General features: G+C 41.3%; 1 protein-coding gene and 6 non-coding genes across 7 annotated transcripts in view; all 7 read right to left on the bottom strand.

Moving 5' to 3' along the window:
• The window catches only part of svep1 (sushi, von Willebrand factor type A, EGF and pentraxin domain containing 1), a 104,239-nt gene that overhangs the window by 18,950 nt on the left and 63,710 nt on the right, over positions 1-21,579 (bottom strand). Inside the window, exons 10-35 of the mRNA XM_053342908.1 lie at positions 20,630-20,743; positions 17,824-17,955; positions 17,489-17,680; positions 17,255-17,376; positions 16,996-17,101; positions 16,662-16,874; positions 12,884-13,117; positions 12,632-12,793; positions 12,294-12,455; positions 11,660-11,821; positions 10,418-10,506; positions 10,031-10,127; positions 9,169-9,282; positions 8,387-8,500; positions 7,880-8,081; positions 7,496-7,653; positions 6,597-6,795; positions 6,320-6,495; positions 6,033-6,157; positions 5,726-5,855; positions 5,382-5,552; positions 4,818-4,991; positions 4,574-4,693; positions 4,221-4,397; positions 902-986; positions 583-774 (exon numbers count right to left, since the gene is read on the bottom strand). Coding sequence (XP_053198883.1) covers positions 583-774; positions 902-986; positions 4,221-4,397; positions 4,574-4,693; positions 4,818-4,991; positions 5,382-5,552; positions 5,726-5,855; positions 6,033-6,157; positions 6,320-6,495; positions 6,597-6,795; positions 7,496-7,653; positions 7,880-8,081; positions 8,387-8,500; positions 9,169-9,282; positions 10,031-10,127; positions 10,418-10,506; positions 11,660-11,821; positions 12,294-12,455; positions 12,632-12,793; positions 12,884-13,117; positions 16,662-16,874; positions 16,996-17,101; positions 17,255-17,376; positions 17,489-17,680; positions 17,824-17,955; positions 20,630-20,743 — 3,922 coding nt within the window. The remainder of the gene's footprint in view (positions 1-582; positions 775-901; positions 987-4,220; positions 4,398-4,573; positions 4,694-4,817; positions 4,992-5,381; positions 5,553-5,725; positions 5,856-6,032; positions 6,158-6,319; positions 6,496-6,596; positions 6,796-7,495; positions 7,654-7,879; positions 8,082-8,386; positions 8,501-9,168; positions 9,283-10,030; positions 10,128-10,417; positions 10,507-11,659; positions 11,822-12,293; positions 12,456-12,631; positions 12,794-12,883; positions 13,118-16,661; positions 16,875-16,995; positions 17,102-17,254; positions 17,377-17,488; positions 17,681-17,823; positions 17,956-20,629; positions 20,744-21,579) is intronic.
• On the bottom strand, positions 13,377-13,450 carry trnan-guu (transfer RNA asparagine (anticodon GUU)). Its single transcript has one exon. It is a non-coding gene; the product is annotated as a tRNA-Asn (tRNA).
• On the bottom strand, positions 13,892-13,965 carry trnan-guu (transfer RNA asparagine (anticodon GUU)). The gene has a single exon. It is a non-coding gene; the product is annotated as a tRNA-Asn (tRNA).
• trnan-guu (transfer RNA asparagine (anticodon GUU)) lies at positions 14,487-14,560 on the bottom strand. Its single transcript has one exon. It is a non-coding gene; the product is annotated as a tRNA-Asn (tRNA).
• trnan-guu (transfer RNA asparagine (anticodon GUU)) lies at positions 15,089-15,162 on the bottom strand. Its single transcript has one exon. It is a non-coding gene; the product is annotated as a tRNA-Asn (tRNA).
• Positions 15,651-15,724, bottom strand: trnan-guu (transfer RNA asparagine (anticodon GUU)). The gene has a single exon. It is a non-coding gene; the product is annotated as a tRNA-Asn (tRNA).
• trnan-guu (transfer RNA asparagine (anticodon GUU)) lies at positions 16,134-16,207 on the bottom strand. The gene has a single exon. It is a non-coding gene; the product is annotated as a tRNA-Asn (tRNA).

Here is a 21,579-nt window from a genome sequence, read left to right as displayed (position 1 = left end):
TGACAGCATATAAAGTCATACAGAGTTCATAGTGTCGCTGGATATTGCAACCACATTTGTGCAAACCAAGCCAGAGTCTATGAACTTCATTTCTTTTTTACTGAATGAATAAAAATATGTGTACTTTTTCAGATGAAATGAAGTGTTTGGTGCACTTTTAATAAACTTAATATAAGAAGAATTAAATTTTTTTCTAAGGCAAAAGTGCTGCACAGAGCTGCAGTCAAGCAATACATGATAATACGAAACATAGACAATGCAGTGGTGCACAATGCAAAACAAGCGTGCTGCACCCAGCTGCAATCAATGAATGATCAATAAATACAAATACAAAACAACACAGTGGTGCATTCATGTTTGGTAGAGTGACGCTCCAAATATAGTTGACATTTTGATGGATTGTTGCAGTGACATGTAATTTGGTTTTGATTTATTTTATTTCAATTAACACATTGTGGCAATTGTATTCCTAATTCAGCTTTATGTCATCTTTATTCTATTCAGCAGCCTCAAAAAACATCAAAACAATTAAAACTATAGATTTATTTCGCATCAGTGTAGCTGACCGTAATTTATCCATACCTGTATCCCTCAACGCAGGTATACGTGGCAGTGGATAGGTACGTCTCTGTGTGGTGGATGTATTTGGCATTCCCGACAGTTGGAGGCCCCCCACAGGTCACTGGGTGGCAGACAGGCGGCGTCCCGCTCCACCTCAGACTGGAGAGACACTGGAACTCGTAGGGGATTTGAGGCAGGAAGCCCTTCATACAGCTGAAAACAAGGTGAGATGCACATGTTAACAAGAATCTCCAAGCTTGTGATGTTCTCTGTTGATACTTTTGTAATATTTTCTACTGTCATCATTATAACGTGGTGTTATAAGGGATGCAAATGATACCTGAAAGTCACCTTGCTTCCATAGGTGAAGTTGCTTCCCTTCATGTCGGAGTTCTCTGGAACGGTTGGCGTCAGGCAGGAGAGGGCTGCAACGTAACATCAAGCAGACAGTAAATAACTTATATTTTCTATCATTTTAATAATCTACTGAAACCTAAAAAAACACAAGCACCACATTTCAGTCAGGAGAGAGAGGGTTACTGATATCATTAAAATATTATTGGTGAATTGTAGATTACATTTTGGCTTAGATTCACCTCTGGGATTAATGCCCTGTTACATTTTACACTGACAGGATAATAGAGGCAAGCAGGAAAGTAAAGACTATAGGATAGAAGCCAAGAGGTATGACTAAGAGGTATTTTTCCTTATCAAATCCTCTACTCCTCATCCACTGTGTATAAAGCTTCTTCAATGGCAGACCATAAACAGCATGACTTGACTTCCTCAATCATCATGACTCATATCAAAACCTTCAGGACCAGACCATGAGCACCTTACTCCTACACATCAGTGCCTCGACGAACATCATTGGGTTAGGGTTAGGGTATTTTCACTCCTTAATTACAAAGAAAGAGGAACATTTTCCACCTCACACAGTGACTGAACTGACTTTGTGTCTATAGAAAACTCGGATCTGCAGCCATGTGTTAATCATTAAGTGTATTAGTAAAAAAATACCCTTTTGTTCTATAATAAGCTCTGGCTTCAGCCTACACCATTTCCTGTTATTGGTGCAATTTGTATTTGACATTTACTCAATATTTTGTAGCTGTTTATGCTGTTTAGTTATTATTATCATTATTCTGTTTTAACTTAAAGACTAAAATGTCAGCATCAGCTAAAAAAACGAGCCTAAGTGCTCTCTCTATGTTATTTAGTTTACCAAATATTTGTTCAAATGAATATCAGATGGCATAAAGAGTCGAATCGTTTCACTTTCATTATGAGGAACCGACATGAGTTGAACATAACAAATGATCTCAGTTTGCAGACGCTGAGTGAGTCAGTTCTCTTTCTGCTTTGTGAAATAATGTCACAAGATGGCGGTGCCGCAATGGTCAGGCCTTTTAGCCCCCTATAAGTGAAAGACAAAAAGACAGCTGCATATATAATCACCCCTTCAAAGCAACAGAGGTCTGGCCCATGTGTATTGCAGTCCCAATGTGGAAAATGTACACATGTATTTTCTGTCTGAATATGTCCGAGATATTCGCTTTTGTGTGTAGCCTCCATCACTGCCGTAAGGAATCTGGGAGTCACCTTTAATGAGGCAGGATACGTCCTTCAACTCCTACATAAAACACATTTCAAAAGACTGCCTTTTTTTCACAAACAGGCACATCCTGCCTCAAAAAGTCTAAGATTCCTCCCTGGAGTTTTTGTACTTTCTTGCTTCAAAGGTTTCTGTGGATCAGGGTTGTGGACTCCCTAATTGTGGATCGCAGGCTTCCATGGACCATGGCTGTGGGGTCTGCCGTGGTCCTGCTTGACAACCACGTCTGCTTTTGTTATCATTATTGTTGCTGCTCTATATCTCTGTGTGTGTGTCTCTCCCCTTCCCTCTTTCTCTCTCACCTCATCCAGTCAAGGCAGATGCACAAGGCGTGTTTGTGGAAAGTGTACACATGTATTTATGACTGACTACAGAAGTGTTATTTGCTTTTATTTGTGCATGAATACTGCTACTAAAGGTACAGTTATTGTGCCTGAGCCTTAACACCTTACAAATACATTATCCAATGGTGTAGCTACTCTGAATGAAATTACTTTGGCCTCCATCAGCACTGTAAGGAATCTGGGAGCCATCCTTGATCAGGCAGGATGTGTCCCTGAACTCCCACATAAAACCAGTTTCAAGGACTGCCTTTTGTTCACAAACAGGCACATCCTGTTTAAAAAGATGCAGAAAAACTTGTCCATGAGTTGTTAATTGTAGGCTCAATTATTGAAATTATTTATTATCAGGCTGCCCCAACAAGTCTCTAAAGTCTCTCCAGTTGATCCAGCTGCACATGCATTGACAAAAATTAGAAAATAGATCATATTTCTCCTATTTTAGCTTCGCTGCACTGGCTTCCCATAAAAGTCAGAATCAAATTTAAAATGCTTCTCCTCGCCTACAAAGCCCTTAATAGTCAGGCTGCATCATATCTAAAAGAGCTCATAGTACTCTATTACCCCACTACAACACTGTTCCCCCAGACTACAGACTGGGAGGCAGAGCTTTAAGCTTCTCATCAGGCGCTTCTCCTCTGAAACCAACTTCCAGTTTAGGTCAGGGGGCATTGGGGACACCCTCACTACATTTAAGAGTAGACTTAAACCTTTTCTTTTTTTAAAAAGCTTATAATAAGGTTTGGTGGTTTGGTGCTACATACATAAAATTGAAAATACAAGATCTGTGTGTGCTTGTGCTTTTACAGCCTCGATGAATAAAACTGTTGTGTAACAGGAAATAGAAGAACTAATTGTATGTACTTGTGTGGTTACAGTGGGAAAGATTTGACTAGATATCAACCATGACTGATATACACAAACATGGGAAACAGACTGCAAAAACAATGTTGACGTGACCTCTGGCCTGTCACAAGGTCTCTACACCACAATAATACGTGCTTCACCTGCAGCTGCAGAATGAAAAGTAATTAAAAGTCAAACAGTGATGATGCACACATGATGCTGACAGACATTTGCATCAAGTAGCGTCTCTTACACATTTCACAGGAATGCTAACTTTACCTTTTGATCTATATTCCACACATGTAAAGACAAGACAGCATTAATCTTTCTTGTTGTCATCAAATCTCATGAAGCGCTAAAACCAGCCATGCGTTATTACATCTCTTAAAACTTCCTGACCTCTATATCCTGTTTGTTGCACTCAGTGGTTTCATTTTTAGAGGCTCAGTTTGGGTTTTGCACTCTGGATAGATTTCCTTTCAATGTTTCTAAGAAGCACAATGCAGCCATTTAGTTTTTTCTTTAAATGTTCTGTTATGTATCTTATGTTATGTCTTATGTTTTAATATTTACTTAGAGTCAAAAGTAATTAATCTGATACAGTACAAACCAATACCTAATGGAAATATACGATATATATATAGAATCAAAAACGAAACTACTTATACTAAATTGGGTACATCATCACTGCTGCATATTATCGTACTTGAGGTAAATGCAACCTAAATCTGGTGAAGATCTATTTTTAACTTTAACAGGATCACATGCTGACAATTAGTTGAGTCACATATTAAACAATACACAAACAATATGAGCGATAATGCTTCACTGTGATGGCATGACAAACTACCCCTCACCTCTGCAATAAGGGACAACATCATCCCAGCTTCCCGTCTCCAGGCAGCGGAGACGAGCCGAGCCGATCAGCTCGTAGCCGATCTCGCATCCAAAGACAACCTCGCCGCCCATCAGGAAGTTGCTGCCTTCTCTGTGGCCGAACTCAGGATCCCCGGGGTTCTGACACTTCACTGGCTCTGGTGGGAACACACAAACACATGTATAAATGCACAGATGAAATGGTGCACAGAGTGTCTCTCATAACTTTTCAGTCATATTTGAATCAGTATTTGTTATTTTTTTCTGATAATAGTGACTAAAAGGACAGCAACATATCTCTATCTACATTAAAATGCTCACGTGAAGTATTTACCTGTACAGTTCTTGCCGTCTCCAGTGTATGGGTGGATACAGGTGCAGGTGTAGGAGCCATCAGTGTTGTAACAGCTGGCGTGATCATCACAGTCTGACCCCAGAGCACACTCATCTACATCTGAACACATCCACAGAAAAAATATATTGTGTTCCTTCCTTGTCCAAGTCAGGATTTACATTTTCCATATATTACTGATATAAAATGTAGCTTATGCCTTTAGATATATTATGTAATGAAGTACCGAGACAGGCTGGTGGATTTCCTCCCCACTTGCCGCTGTTGGTGCAGTGCAGTTTGGCATCTCCCAGCAGGTAAAAGCCGGCATTACACTGATAGTCCACAGTGCCGCCAGCATGGAAGTCTGTCCCCTGAAACACGCCGTTCTCCAGAGGACGAGGAGGCCCGCAGGACACACCTGTGACACACACAGGAGACAGAGTAATGTTATTGAAGATCTTTGTTATTCACTGAGTCGAGCAAATGTGCAGCACAGCAGAAACATGTATGAAGCTACTGCAGGTGGAAAATAGGGTGAATATAATGTATGAATGTTAAAATCATGAAGTTAGTCTGTGTAAGTGAGCATGAAACACAACATGAACAATGTTTTAACGTTCTTTCACATCACCACAGACTGACAAACACATTTAGTTCAGATCAAATTTATTTAATTAAACATAAATGCCACACGCTGACCATCCAATCCAAACATACACGTTAAATTGTCAAGAGTTAAACACAAACACAACATGGGGACATGCAATTTGCAATGCAAATCAGACAACAGTTCCGGTCTGTGTCTCACGTTCACAGCTGGGCAGAGGGTGGCTCCACTCTCCTTTATTTTGACACTGCAGCACCGGCTCCCCCAGCAGGTAAAACCCGGGATCACAGGACAGCTGGACCTGAGCTCCGGGGCTCACCTCCACAGAGGAGACATGCAGGTGGGACACGGCGTTTTCCAGCTTGGGGCAGTCTAGTAAGAACACACAGAGTCACTGAGGTTTTACCAAAATGCAACAAGACAGGTGTAAACTTGAGTTTGAAAGATTAAGACCTGTATAAAGTTAAATATTCTCCTCATGAATACAAAGTTAAGCAAAGTTTACTACATAATATTCAACGCTGACATCGATGGAGGACCCTTACCAGCACAGAAAATGCTGCTGTGGTTTACTTTAACTCGGCCCACCACCCCACTGAGGAAGTCTGGCCAGGCGAGGACGTTCCCTCTGTGGGTGACATGAGAGGCTGGACAGCTGCTCGCCAGGACCTTGATCTACAACACAGCATACAGATGACCAGAGGAGGTGAAATTCAGTTGGTAAATCATCTTAAAAACTACATTTACATAATTCCTCTTTTATTTCTTGTCAAAATATTAAATTACATGAAGTCTGACTCTGTAAATCATATATTAAAAGGAATAATGCAGTGGAGGATTTCCCATATGTACCTGCTGCTGCGTGAGAACACGATCCCAAATGTTGAGCTGACTGATGGAGCCAACAAAGGATTCAACAGGGTTGAAGCCCTCGCCCCTCTGGTCCTGGTCCTGACCTAATACCAGTGCCCCTCCACCTACAGGACGCAGGTAAAAGCTCAAAGGTTAACCACTACTCACTGAGAAAGTATTCTTCTTCTCTACTTGAATATTGTGCTATATGAGAATCTTATCAATTTCTAAGTTCATTATTGTTGCCTCTTGAGAGAAAAGTGACCAAGCCGAGGATAGCACTACACCTGGGATAGTGGTGCCGACTGACAGGCCTTTGCCTCCGTCTGAGGGCTTCCCATTGATGTAGATTCTCCAGTCTCCATCCCAGCTCCTCCAGGACACACCGATGTGGTACCACTGACCCGTGTTCACAGCAGGGCAGTCAGTGATGCGCTCCTTACCGTTCACGTACAGCACCCACCTGTAGGGACGAGGGCGGATACCAGGAAGAAGAAAACAAATGGTCAAAGACGGTTTTATGTGTGTGTGTGTTTATGTTCTGTTAACTCTTTGTACACTGACCCGTTATAGTCTATGAGAAGGAAAGCGTTGTCGCTGCCCTCCACGGCGTACGAGACAGGTGTGCCATAATTGGTGGTGTCCCATGACCTCATCCAGAAGGTACAGGTGATCTCTGTCAGCGATGGCATCACTCCATCCATCATTACGTAACCATGGATACCCGACACCTCAAAGTCCAGGTTGAAGGAAGATGACATCTCTGAAAGGACAAATCAGAGAAATATAGAATTTATTCCTTTATAACTGCTGATTTTTAACTTGATCTTTACAACTGTATCTTCTTTTTGTTGACTGTTCTTGTCCTTTCTTCAGGTGTTTAGGTGATACTGCAGTGCACTTTTACTGGCATCTATCTATCTATCTATCTATCTATCTATCTATCTATCTATCTATCTATCTATCTATCTATCTATCTATCTATCTATCTATCTATCCATCTATCCATCCATCCATCCATCCATCTATCTATCTATCTATCTTTCTATGCAAGCGAGGCCCAAATGGGTCACAGATAAAAAGATGACATATTGTAAAATGATGAACAACATTAACAAAATATATTTTTCAGTTTCTATCATTTTTGGTTTGAAATATTGATATATCTGCCTCTTAAAGCATCTAAAAAAAATATTAAAATAATACAAACTGTTATGGAAAAAGCTATAAAAGCATGTCATAAAATATACTTGAAAAACAAATCAACAAATAAGAAAGCAATGAACATAGCAAATCACTGACTAGATAAATGCTCATAAAAAACAAATAACTCGTTAGCAGCTTTGCTCAAATGAAAACAACCCCTGAGGTGAAACTAACAGTATGAAATTAACATCAGTAATCTTTGTGACTCTCTTCTTCCTCTACAGTTGCCATGGTGATGCGTCTCTGTCCTATAGTACCTGTCTCACACCTGGTTCCGTTGAACCCAGGGAGGCAGCGGCAGGTGTAGGACCCCAGACCGTCCAGGCAGCTGGCCCCGTTCACGCAGGGGTTGGGGTCGCACTCATCCACATCCACCTCACAGAGCCGACCCCGGTAGCCCTCGATACACTGGCACCTGGCACAGAGAAGCATTATTTATTTATTTACACAATACAATACAGCAGTGCATGTTATAAAGCACACAACATGAGGAAATAGGTGAATATTCATATTTTCTGCATCCGTCACATGTGTATTAAAATCATCTAGAGGTAAGATTACATCATGAGTCTTATATGAAGATGACTGATGGGATGTCTCAAATATAAAGAGGCGCTTCTTCCCACATGAATCTGTATTACCTGAAGTTGTTGACAGCGTCCAGACACGAGCCTCCGTTCAGACAGGGGGCGCTGAAACATTCATCAACGTTGACCTCACAGCGATCCCCTGAGAAGCCGACAGCACAATTACAAGTGTAACCGCCCATCTGGTCCTCACACACACCTCCGTTCAGACAGGGGTCAGATAGACATTCATTGATCTCCAGTTCACATCTGGATCCTGCAGAAACGTGAAAAAGACAGATATGTACAAGACATGTGAGTGTACAGTTCTCATGTTCTACTACTAAGAAGAAAGAAATGCCAGCTTTTTTTTCCTTCTTTTTTATAAACTGTGTTGTGATTATTTGCAGTAATAGTAGATAAAGGATGACACAAGCAGTTCTGCAGACTTCAGTCCAACATGAATAATTATCAGAAGTTACGTAATACACTTAAACTGTTGGCCTAACTGTCTGATGAGGAGCTCAAATGTCACATTGATGTCTGATGCAATGACAATGTAACACAGTCCTGTTATCTAACCTGTGAAGCCGCCAGCACAACTGCAGGTGAACTTATTGACCTCGTCCACACATACGCCTTCATTCAGACAGGGGGAGGAGATACACTCGTTCACCTCCGCCTCGCACAGAGAGCCTGAGACAAAAAGTTAAGAGTTGAACAGAGATAGATGATAAGCACAAATATTTGTTAGTTAAGTGCATTTTAATCAGGATACTGTACTTGTATGGATCATTAAATGTTGTTAAATGGGATTACTGACATGTCGCACGAGGCAGACATATTTGTCTTGGCTTAAAGATAACAACTGTATGTAACCTTACAATAACTTCATCTGAAACTATTGTTTTTCCAGTCTTTTATTTGTACTTGGTTTCATATTTTGAGGATTTTGGCTGTTGTTAAATATCGCTGTTATGATGGGGAAAGTTTGTTTTTGTTCCAATGAAATGGCCACATTATCTTTTATGGGTTTAGACACTCTGGAAATACAAAAAGAGCCCCAACTGCTAACTGCGGCTGTTCTTTTTTGCACATCAAAGTTTGGTTTTCACCTGACACAGCAACTACAAGTTGATAATGGCAAGGAAACCTGTTGGATTATTCAATGAATATAAAATAATGCTGGCCTTTATACCTACATGAAATGTGGCCTGTAAGTCAACTGTTTTTCCAAATCTTCCAAGATCTGGAAACAATCAAACTGATTTTCCATTATTTCATACTGTTCTTCTCCTTTTTTTATACTTCAGACCATTGTGTGAAACAAAAACTAAGCCTTTAGTTCCTAATTGCTCCCTTACCTAAAAATCCAGGCTTGCACTGACACTCAAAGTCTCCCATGCCGTCCTTACACAGGCCTCCATTCTGGCACGGAGTAGAGTCACATTCGTCTATGTCGATTTCACACTTGGCACCTGAGGGGGAAATATCAGACATTGCATCAAGTACCCATTATAACATACAAGACAACAGTGGCTGAGATGAATGTCCTCTGGCATCAAGGCAAACATGAGAGAAAGCTGATGACAGGGAACATGGTGTCAAGAATAAAATGTGAATATACTGTAAACATCTGGAAAGTGAATGATGCCGATCACTGGGTTTAGGTGAACTCAGTGTCAATCATAAAAACCATAAAGTGGATTTATTTAAATCTGAAACACTGGAACATTGTGATATGTCTGGCTGCATGATGTTAGTGTGAGACAGCCTGTCAAAGTGCTTTAAACTCTTCATTCAGATATCACTTTGTTTCTATTCGTTTTGATTTATTTCTTCTTCTGCATGAAAACTAAATTAAGTGATATAGCATCTTTCTAGAGAGAGGGAAACATGAGTCAGTAAAAACAGAACAAATGACAAACAAAGCAAATAATGTGATTAAGACTTGACATTATATTCACAGCTGAGATGCAAATGTAACTTTAAATCTGACATTTTATAGGCTGAGAGCAGCTGTTGCAGTGTTAAGCTGCACATGTGACACAGTGCCAAACAATTAAACTTTAGGAAATTATCTATAATAGCAGATAAGCAGTCTATCAGGACATCTGGGTAACATTAATGTCTATCAACCATCATCTTAGTTTTACAGACTAATGAAAAATGATCTTCACAACACAGGATGTATCTGATCAGCTGAAGCTCTGACTTGCTCTTTACCTGTGAAACCAGGCATGCAGGTGCAGACGTATCCCGCCCCGACCTCCTCACATGTTCCTTTATTTTGGCAGGGATTGAGGAAGCACTCATGGAAAACCTACGGAAACAGCCGATCAGATCATAGCGTCATCTACAGACAATGCAGCATCGCACAAAAACACTCCCGCCTGTCTACTGAGTCCTTCAGTAAAACCCCGTCTGCACATGCTGTATATTTCATTTCAAATATGAATGTTAGAGTTATTATTGTCATAATTTAATTGTCTGTCCCTGAAGTAGTACATACATTTGTTTCTGCTTTTTATTTATTTATTTAATTTTTACATATATTGTGTATATATATATATGACAGATGTGGTCCATATTGGAATTTAAGCATTGACTAACCTGACTGCTGGCTTGGTAGTCCTCACTGACCTCAACCTCTGGAGCTGCCGTTACACTCTCCTCTTTAGGGAGAAAACTGGAGCCAAAACCTGAGAATGACACCCAGAAAAAAAGACAGACAATATGAGCAAAGGCAAGTCGGAAAAACACAGCAATGGTCTTTCCCCTTGCTACCAGACTGGCAGACAGTTGTGATCCAGCTGAACAAAAGTCTGTATTCTTATTTAAATCTGGCAGCGTCTCTTAACCACTGTTCATTCCCACACTTCAGCCATGCAGTGTTATTCATTTCCATTCTGCAGCAGCGTAATAAAAGTCATATTATTTCCATTTCCCCCGTGATCCCGTGCAATAATCCCTTTTCCAATTGGACTAAGCTGTCACAACACAGATCAGACGCCGCACAACTGGAGTGATGGCAGAAAGTTTTGAAACTCTAGAAAAGCTGTCACACAGACACAGAGCAGCAGACACAAAACAGCGAGCGACATATATTTTACTGTCTGCTGATTTGAGCTGGCGCAACCTCCAGACATTTAACATAAGTCATTTCACATGACAGCTCAACATAGCACAAACGTGTTAAAATAGAACTGTAGTGTGTGAAAGTCACTATTTTGCCATAATCTGCATCTGTAGTAGGAGGGAAAGAGTTAGAGTAGAGCTTTTGTTTTCAATGTACTAAGAGTATTATCACGGTAAACAACCACAACAACCCTAAGAGAAACTCTGACTTTAACATGCCAAAAAATACAGAACATACTATATTTACCATGGCAAAATTAGACAAAGCCTTTACTACTTATTCCATTTCTATTTGGTTAACATTTATGATGACTTTTTTGGCAATGAAGAGGAATTCATGGAGATTTCAAGGAAGATCAAAGTCGACTACAAATATACTATGACATTGACATACAACCACATGCTTAAAAAAAGTCATTCCAGCTTTGTGAATAGACAACAAACCCTTTTTATAAACACTGTTTAATGTGTTCCATGTCACTCTTCTTATTGTGGTGGCTTTACAATGATTTGAGGGTCTCCACAATGGGCTCCTGACACCACCATGAGGACCTTAAGGGTGGTCTAAAAAGCCCCAAAGAATGTAAAAATCATCTGCATTTCATAGTTTCTGTCATAGGAAAAAAAAAACACATTATGAAATGAAGCCTCTGTGTGTGTATTTGTATTGGTTTGACTTGGAAAACATTTGTGGTCTCCTCAACTTTGGACACTTACTGGAGCAGTGCTGAATGGTGGTTGCCCCGGTAACTGTGGTGGTTCCATAGAAGGGGCAAGAGAGGCAGTAGGAGCGGCCGTGTTCAGGCTGGTAGTAATCTCTAGGGCAAGGGTAACAAGGAACCAGACCGGTGCGAGAGAAATGGCCCGCCGAGCAAGGGACTGTAGAGGAGAGGAGGTGAAGAGGAGAGGAGAGGAGAGGAGAGGAGAGGAGAACCAGAAAAGGGGGGGGGGGGGTAAGATACAGAGGAATATGAATGAGCACGCAAAGCCTATGAATCACCTCAAAATGTTTAAAAATTGGCATTTGTTGCTTGGAAAATCCAACATCTGTGAGCTCCAAGTCCAAGTTTAAAGGTTACAAAGTATTTTTATATTTTAACTCGGAAACTCAGGTAGCAAATGGGTCTCAGTTTCCAGAATTATCATCCAACTTTTAAGGGCAATCATATGACATTTCCAAAGAGGAATTTGCCCGTTCTGATATATTAGCTCATGAAGGCACAATAATCACAGACTAGTTAGCTAGCTGCTTCATGTATAATCTGACAGTGATTAATGCTTTTTAAAATGTACAATTAGCAGGTCGATAGGACATTAAGGGTGTGTACTCTACACTGTCAAACTGTATCACCTCCACACTCGTTCTCGTCCACAGCTCCTCTGGTGACAGTGGAAGTCTCGTCAGGGCAGACCAGACAGTCCCTGGCGCCGAAACCAGACTGGAAGTGACCCAGTGGGCATGACTCGCATATCTCCAACCCATTCAGGGAGTGACTACCAGGCTTACACTGCCCTGAAAACACATGCAAGTAACCACGTCATGAGGAATAGTTAGAGACAGGAAGTGAAAAAAATACAGTTCTACAATTAACATAAGTTGCAGTTAGTGCTCATTTGCAAATAATCTATATATAGTTAATCATGCTTGTGGCAACCATTTATTATCATAATGTGGAATATGCACTTTACCTTTGCACTCAGCCACGCTGCGGGAGTGCAGGTAGGCCGTGGAGGTTCCCTCGGGGCAGGATTTACACTCCAGTTGACCCTCCTGGTCCTGGAAGGAGCCCAGCCAGCAGCTCTCACACTCATTATATTCCAGAGAGAAGTAAGTTCCCACCGGACATTGGACTGCGAGAGTGCACGTGATTAGTGAACATAAAACTTTTAGAGCATTGATCTTCTTAATGTCCTATTTTCAGACAACCCCGTCCCACTCACCACACATTCTGCCTTTGAGCACAGAGCCCGGCCTGCAGTACAGAGAGGCCCTCTTGCCTTCCAGTGATTTAGGATCGGCTACAATCATCTCCGAGGACACGTGGAAACTGGACAGCGGCTGCTTGGCCAGCGTTCGCTTCAGACGATTGGTCAGCTGCTCAAGGGTTCGCAGGAGCCTCCTCTGATTGGCCACTTCTATTGAGTCGTTCCTCGACAGGGGCAGAGGGATGCTTGCTGGGAGAATGGGCAAAGTTTAAAGGACTGATAACTAACAACAGATGGTATTAAATATGAAAACAGAGATATACACAGTGAGGAAAAGATAATGTGGTCACAATGTAAAGACTATACTTATTAGTATTATCTGCCTGACTGAAAAACCTTAAACGAAGCTACAGCATGACATGAAGACTGTATTTAATAAAGTCATTGTTTTTTTTTCCATGGAATGAACTACTTCTTTTTTAAGTAGCGCTACAAAGTAAAAAGTCCACGTCCCTGGGTGGGCTTGAACCACCAACCTTTCGGTTAACAGCCGAACGCGCTAACCGATTGCGCCACAGAGACTCCTGCTGTGCCTTGCTAGGGGGGTGTGGCCTGTAAGTTGAATCCCCGCCCACCTGTATTACCATTTTCTCCTAGGACGGAAATATGGAATGAAATTTGAACTATGGTATACTAGGAAGTATACAAGGAAACAACCTTTCAGGACCTGTATAAATAATACTTTAACCATCAACCATTGAGTCAAAATCAAATTTGCTAATAATTTCGTACACAAGAAGTAAACAACTGTTGATTGTAATCGTTCTACCATCCTATAGCTAAAGGTTTCTTTATTCTTATTACGAAGCATTACAACAGTCTGCTCCATGGTATGGTTTATATGTAAGGAGGACATTCTCTTTAAGGACATGCAATGTATTTTAACCATCAAGCTCTCAGTGAACAACATCCCAGTACCCTGTCTCACACTTATCATCTTAGCCAATGTGATGAAAATGTCCACGTCCCTGGGTGGGCTTGAACCACCAACCTTTCGGTTAACAGCCGAACGCGCTAACCGATTGCGCCACAGAGACTCCTGCTGTGATTGCAAGGGGGGTGTGGCCTGTATGTTGAATCCCCGCCCACATGTATTACCATTTTCTTCTAGGACAGAAATATGGAATGAAATTTGAACTATGGTATACTAAAGGAAATGACCTTTCAGGACCTGCTATGTATTTTAACCATCAACCATTGAGTCAAAATCAAATTGGCTAATAATTTTGTACACAAGAAGTAAAACAACTGTTGATTGTAATCGTTCTACCATCCTATAGCTAAGGGTTTCTTTATTTTTATTACAAAGCATTGCAACAGTCTGCTATGTAAGCACAACAAACTACGTTCCTGGGTGGGTTAAAACCACCAACCTTTCATTACCCAACTGCTATGCCATAGAGAGAGTAGAGTAGAGTAGAGTTGGTATGGTTTATATGTAAGGAGGACATTCTCTTTAAGGACATTCAATGTATTTTAACCATCAAGCTCTCAGTGAACAACATCCCAGTACCCTGTCTCACACTTATAATCTTAGCTAATGTTATGAAAATGTCCACGTCCCTGGGTGGGCTTGAACCACCAACCTTTCGGTTAACAGCCGAACGCGCTAACCGATTGCGCCACAGAGACTCCTGCTTTGCTCTACCAGGGGGGTGTGGCCTGCAAATTGAATCCCCGCCCACATGTATTACCATTTTCTTCTAGGACTGAAATATGGAATGAAATTTGAACTATGGTATACTAAAGGAAACGCCCTTTCAGGACCTGCTATGTATTTTAACCATCAACCATTGAATCAAAAGTTGTACACAAGAAGTAAAACAACTGTTGATTGTATTCATTCTACCATCCTATAGCTAAAAGTTTCTTTATTCTTATTACAAAGTATTACAACAGTCTGCTATGTAAGCACAACAAACTACGTCCCTGGGTGGGTTAAAACCACCAACCTTTCATTTACCTATCCAACGCTACAACTGCTAAGAGTAGCGTAGAGTTGAGTTGGTATGGTTTATATGTAAGGAGGACATTCTCTTTTAGGACATGCAATGTATTTTAACCATCAAGCTCTCAGTGAACAACATCCCAGTATCCTGTCATACTGAAGCTCAAGCTTTCTCACACTTATCATCTTAGCTAATGTTATGAAAATGTCCACGTCCCTGGGTGGGCTCGAACCACCAACCTTTCGGTTAACAGCCGAACGCGCTAACCGATTGCGCCACAGAGACTGCACTTGCGCAGAGGGGGTGTGGCTTGTATTTTTTAACTCCATCCACCTGTAGTAGAGTTTATTTCTAGAAAGGAATTTGTACCAGAGCATACTAAAGGAAAACAACTTAAAATAATGTATTTACATTACACCACACTGAAGCTACAGTTTTCTTTATTCTTACTACAACAGGGCTTGAACCACCAACCTTCCTGTTAACATCCAAACACGCTAATCACTGGTGCCAAAGACACTCCTGTGCATAGGTGTTGAGGTGTGGCCTCTATTTTTAATCTGCAACTACCAGCTTTCACTTCTACAAGGGCAATATCGCCGAAATTTGAACCATGGCATACTGAATCAGACAAACTCTGATTTAATTTACGAGAGAGAGATGTGCTCAGCAGATGAGTTGGTACGGTTTCAATGAAAGTCACATTGAAGTTCAAGCTTTCTCACACTTAACATCTAAGATCATTTTGTTGGTTATTTCAGGGAAAATGTCCACGTCCCTGGGTGGGCTCGAACCACCAACCTTTCGGTTAACAGCCGAACGCGCTAACCGATTGCGCCACAGAGACTCCTGTCATGTGCATTTTAAGCATCGAGATTTCAGTCAAAAATAAAATGAGCTAATAATTTTGTATAGAAGAAGTACAGCAACAATCGATTTCACTCATTCTACAGTACTATAGTGACAGGTTTCTTTATTCTTACTACGAAGCATTACAGCACAACTACGTCCCTGGGTGGATTCAAACTACCAACCTCTGATTTAACAACGGACTACTGCAGCCTACACCACAGAGAGACACTCTGATGTTTACATGCAAGGAAGTAATTAGCTTTACGGACAAACAATGTATTTCAACGATCAAGCTGTCAGTTAACAAGAACCCAGAACCAGTGTGTACTGTCATACTGAAGCTCAAGCTTTCTCACATTTAACATGTAAGATCATGTTGTTGGTTGTTTATGGTAAAATGTCCACGTCCCTGGGTGGGCTTGAACCACCAACCTTTCGGTTAACAGCCGAACGCGCTAACCGATTGCACCACAGAGACTGTGCTGATCTGCCAAGGAGTGGGTGTCGACTCTATTTTTAATCTCCAACTACCAGCATTACCTTTCACTTCTACAAGGGTAATATGGCTGAAATGTGAACCATGGCACACTGAAGGAAAACAGCTTTAACCTCTACATTGTAACCATCAACCTTTCAGTTAACAATCAATCATTAATAAGTTTAGTACAGAAAGTGCTGAATTCATTCATTGTGTAGCTACAGGTTTCTTTATCCTTACTACCAAAAGTTATGACACTTTGTTATGTAAGCACAACTCACTATGACCCTGGGTGGATTCACCAAGCTTTCATTTAACCATCCAACATGCTAACCTGTCACAGAGACACCTCAGCATCCATAAAGCAACTCAAAACTCATCAGAGTAACATTTAGATATTTAGACCATGGTTGATTTTACTGTAAACACAGAAATCACATCACATTTATTCTACCTGTGATGTTGAAAAAGATCTGTATCTTCTGGTCTCTGGTGGGGCCTCTGATCCTTCGGTGCCTCTTGGTGCGTTGGGTGCGTTGTTGACGTTGCACGCTGCTGCGTTGCTGCTGGTTGGTGAGCTGTCGCGTGCCCGGCACAAAGCCTGATTCAAAGTAGGAGTAGTCCTGGGAGCCCTGAGGACCCCAGCTGTTACCCCAACCTCCTGGTACTGATGGAAATTAGACAGGAAGAGAGAGGAGTGATTATCAAATCAAATCAAATCAAGACACTTCACTCAAAGTTAAAGTGTTGGTGTTTAGCGAGGGTGATTATGTGCATGCAAATCATACCAATAGAAAATCCATTCTCATAGTCGTAGTTGTACTCGAGACAGTGACCTTGTGACAACACTTCCAGTTTACAGGTGACGTCATCACTGCTACAAATGTTAGGGAGCTGTGGAGTAGAAAAAAACAAGAGATATTACTTATAATGGAAGAATGTTGGAGAAAATTATTGGATTGCTTCTGTGTTTGTATGTTTGTGTGTGTGTGTGTGTGTGTGTGTGTGTGTGTGTGTGTGTGTGTGTGTGTGTGTGCAGCTCCTCACCATTCCTCCCAGTTTGGTGTTGAACTCCCCAGTAAATGACTTGACCAGGTCCACATCGTCACAACGTGAGGCTTTAAACAACATCTCAAAGGGCTTGAACCCATTGTTTGCGATACGGTTCACTGGGAAAGACATATATAATTTTATACTTTTATACACAATATTATGTCCTTAAAATAGTCTAAAACTATGTATGAATCATATGTAAGAATCCTAAACTTGTGTTGTACTTACGTGAGCAGTCGGGTCTGTCTGCAGAGTAAGGCGGCTTCCACACGCCGTTGTAAGCGCAGAAGTAGCTGTGCACTGCGTCCTTAGTGAAGCTGTAGCCCTCCTTACAGCGAAGAGTACAGTTAACCCCCTCCTCTTCTTCAACGCAGACAAACTCTCCGTTTAGTGGGACGTACGGCTGGTCGCAGGTTGTCCCTGGACAAACACAAATATGACATCATTCAATGTTCAGTGTTTGACATTATTTGAAGAATATGCAAATACGTTTTATAAATGACCTTTTTTACATATTTGCACTGTTTAAGTTATTTATATGATGATGTCTGTCAGTTCTGCACCTTGTACAGTGATGGTGAGGTTGCAGGTGCGGCTGTTTCCTGCAGCATCAGTGGCAGTGTACTGGACCAGAGTCTCTCCGACTGGGAACAGAGAGCCTGGAGCGTGGCTGCCGTTCACTGTGAGGCGACCACCTGAGAGAAACACATTACAAAAGTGTTGGTAATAGTCATACAGTACATTTAACATTATTTATTCCGCAGACCTATGTACAGTATATGATGAAATTATGTCTCATGTGTTTAAACTAACAGCAAGGTTTTGAACGAATTAACCTCTTAATTTATGCTGTGTTCAATCTTCATTAAGTCTGACCCAGTAACATATATGCTGATGCTTTTACCTCTACATGTATCTCACAAGTGTTACCTTTATTATGAGACCTTAGTAACCGTAGTTACAGAGATATACTATATTCATTTTGGGTATGTCATTTTCGAGCAGGACCCTGAGCCAGAGGCCTAGGGAGGAAGAGGTTAAAAGCATCTAGCTGAAGGTAAGGGGTTTGGGTTTTGTGTTGTAAAAGAGCAGGTGGACAAAAAACAACAAATCAATAATCAAGAACACATAACTGTAATGAAATGAGCACAGTTTGTTACCTTGAAGAGTGCAAATTTTTGTTTACACTGAATTCACACACACAAGTTCAGAACCATTTCTTAAGTTTAAAGTGTTATTCTAGTTATCCTGCAGAGGGCAGTATTAGTCTTATTCCATTTTCCAGGACTAAATGACTCACTTAGTAAACCATACCAAGTTATGCTAAAGAATGATATGTTGACATGGGAATTCTGCGTCTGGGCATCACATGGCAGTTCTGGGGACTGGAGTGGGAAAATTGCTACAATCTGGTTGGCTTTAAAAAAAAAAAAAAAAGGTGAAGAGAGTGATGGATAGTGCTTTGGGTGAGGCAGGGTGATGAGATGTGGTGTGTATGTGCGTGTGTGAGAGAGAGGGAGAGAGAGAGAGGGAGAGAGAGAGAGAGAGAGAGAGAGAGAGAGAGTGATCCTGTGGGTCTTGCCTGTACGCTGATTCACAGGTTCTGGACAAAAACTATTAAAAATATCTGAAGCAAGTGTCAGAGGCTGGAGTGAAAAAGAAAAACGAAAGTGGGAAAACTCGTTTCCGTCCACTTCATCTGCAACACTTACAGTAGAGACGTCGTTCCAACAGGGCTGACACACGTCTGGCCTGCTGGAGTCTGGTGTCTCCCCTTATATATAGCCTGTGTGTGTGTTTGCACATGTGTTTATGTGTGGGTCTACCAAGTCGTGACTATATATAGAGCTGGCATCAGGGTGTGGGCCTGGAAAAACAAAACACTGACGTCGAAGCAGCGCTCTGCTGATGTCATGTGGCCCCAAAGCAGCCACAGCAGCCTGTTATTACAGCGTATGTGTGCGAGACGAGTGTGTTTGAAGAGGGGTTCACCTCTGCAGACACGTGGGGAATGATCACTTTGGGCCTCAGGAGTGAGACGTGAAGTTTGAGGCTTGTGATTGTGTGTTTGTCCATGCCTGCCTATGCAAACACATATATGAGCACTGTTAGTGTTATTCCTGTGTGTGTGTGTGTGTGTGTGTGTGTGTGTGTGTGTGTGTGTGTGCGTATGGAGCATGAGCCAGTGAATTGCATGGGTTGTGGGTTGGATCCCTGGAGGAGTCTGGTTTGTTGTCTGTCACCACTATGGCTGTTTGGGTACAGCAAGAGAACGCCTGCCAGCTCTACGATATTTAATCTATTTGTCAGAGTAGTCTTGATACTCTTCTTTACAGCAGGACTTGAACTGCGCTTGAACAAGAAAATGAGACTGTGCCACTTAAAAAAAAATGTTGTGGTTTAAAAAAATTAACAATGCAGGTTGGATCACAGCTCTAATACCTCAAAGGAGTTATTACACATTCACACTATTACAATCATCTGGCAGCTGTCACTTTAGAGATAGTAAAACACATAGTAAGATGATAAAGTATGATGCATTGCTGCAAATGAAGTAAGACTTCAATAGACTACTTACACATTAACCTATTAAGGTTCATTCATCATAATAAAGAAACTTAATAAAGATCTTTAAATCATTACTCAGATGACATTTAAACAGAGACTCAATACTCATTCCACTCCTGCTAATGTGAACAAACTGGCCGGGCAACTAAATTAATATTTTGCTTGAGTGTCTACTTTGCAAAGACAGTGATCTATTGTTTATGGTGGTCACTCTGATTAGGAAAGGAGAAAAAAAAAAGCATTTGAGCATTTAAAGCATTCAAGTCCTATAATGTACTGCCTGCGCTCACATAATTATACAAATGACTGTGTGAAAAATGGATGGAATGAGCACAAATTCCCACAAAAGAACATTTTTCATAGCGAAACCACCTGCTTCTCTTGAGGGCCGCCATCTGGTAAAACATTAATGACATTAACAGTCGCTGTAGCAACAACTTAATTTGTCCACTATTCTCTATCACTCTTAAACACAGACGCACTAATGAGGCATTTATGTACTCAATTACAATCCATCTTCTTTGTGCAGTGTCTATCATACACACTCACTCACACACACACACACACACACATATATATATACACACACACACACACACACACACACACACACACACACACACACACACACACACAGAACAGCACTGAATCCTCTCCTGATCCTTTTTTTCCAGTCACCCAATGGAAAAGATCCTGTTTAACCATCATCGGTGGAGGAAGAGGGTGGAGTGGTGTGGAACAGAGGAGCAAAAGAATAAACCATCCACGGAGCTGCCATCTGAGAACGGCGACTAGACATACCTGAGTTGTCGGAAAACTGTGGCACCTCCCAGACAACTGCAGTCTCCGTCTCCATGTCTGTGGCCTGGACTGTGGGCGGTGACCTGCACCTGTCAATCACCGGGGGCTCCTCATCTAGAAAAAGGCACATAAGGTTGTTTAATGGTAGTTTTTTTTTTTTAAATGTCTGATGGCCAGATGAGGGGAAACACAGAATAAATAGAGCACATTTGTGAACATTATTATACATATTGATGGCGGTCATTAAACATTCACCAGCTGTGAAAAACAAACAAACTGCAAGCTCAGAATTGCTCCCAAGACTGGAATAGATTACAGCATTATTACAGATGTGGTACGCTGTGATCTGACTTTTTTTCAGTGCAGCAGCGCAGAGTGTCAGAGGGCACTAGTTAAACACAGGTCTCTAATAAAAAACCACAATGTTCCACCCCCATTATAACATATGGAAATGTTCACAGGCTACCACACTTGAGGTTTTTCCCCCTGACTGCTGTGATTATTGAGCGGTTGACATGGGACACCCCTGTTTTTCATTCTCTGCTGTTACCCTGTTTGTCACCTGCTGGGGTGCACAGGTTGCCTGACTGTTGAGTATATTGATTAAAATGCAGTTTTACACTGAGTGACAGAGGAAAGCCAGTGGAGTAACAACCAGAGCTTTTCCTATAACTGTCATGTAACTGAGAGGCCACATGTCCTTACACAAATTTAGGATATATCTGGCAACCGTTGGGTAAGTGAGTTAGTAAAATATAGATTAATTCGCCCTGCATCTGATGAAAGTGCTCCATTATTACATTTCTTCCCTATCATGTGACACAGATCTGATATTTTATACTCAGCAAAAAACGTGAGTGCAACGTTTTTAGTTTTTAGTTCTGATATAGAACCACAGTGATCAATATTAGATTTCAGGATGGCACTAAATCCTATCAAATGATTTGGAT

Source organism: Scomber japonicus, chromosome 22 (genome assembly GCF_027409825.1).
Source record: "Scomber japonicus isolate fScoJap1 chromosome 22, fScoJap1.pri, whole genome shotgun sequence".
NCBI lineage: Eukaryota > Metazoa > Chordata > Actinopteri > Scombriformes > Scombridae > Scomber > Scomber japonicus.
Note: the sequence above shows the minus strand (reverse complement) of the source record. Positions and strands in the feature narration are given on the sequence as shown.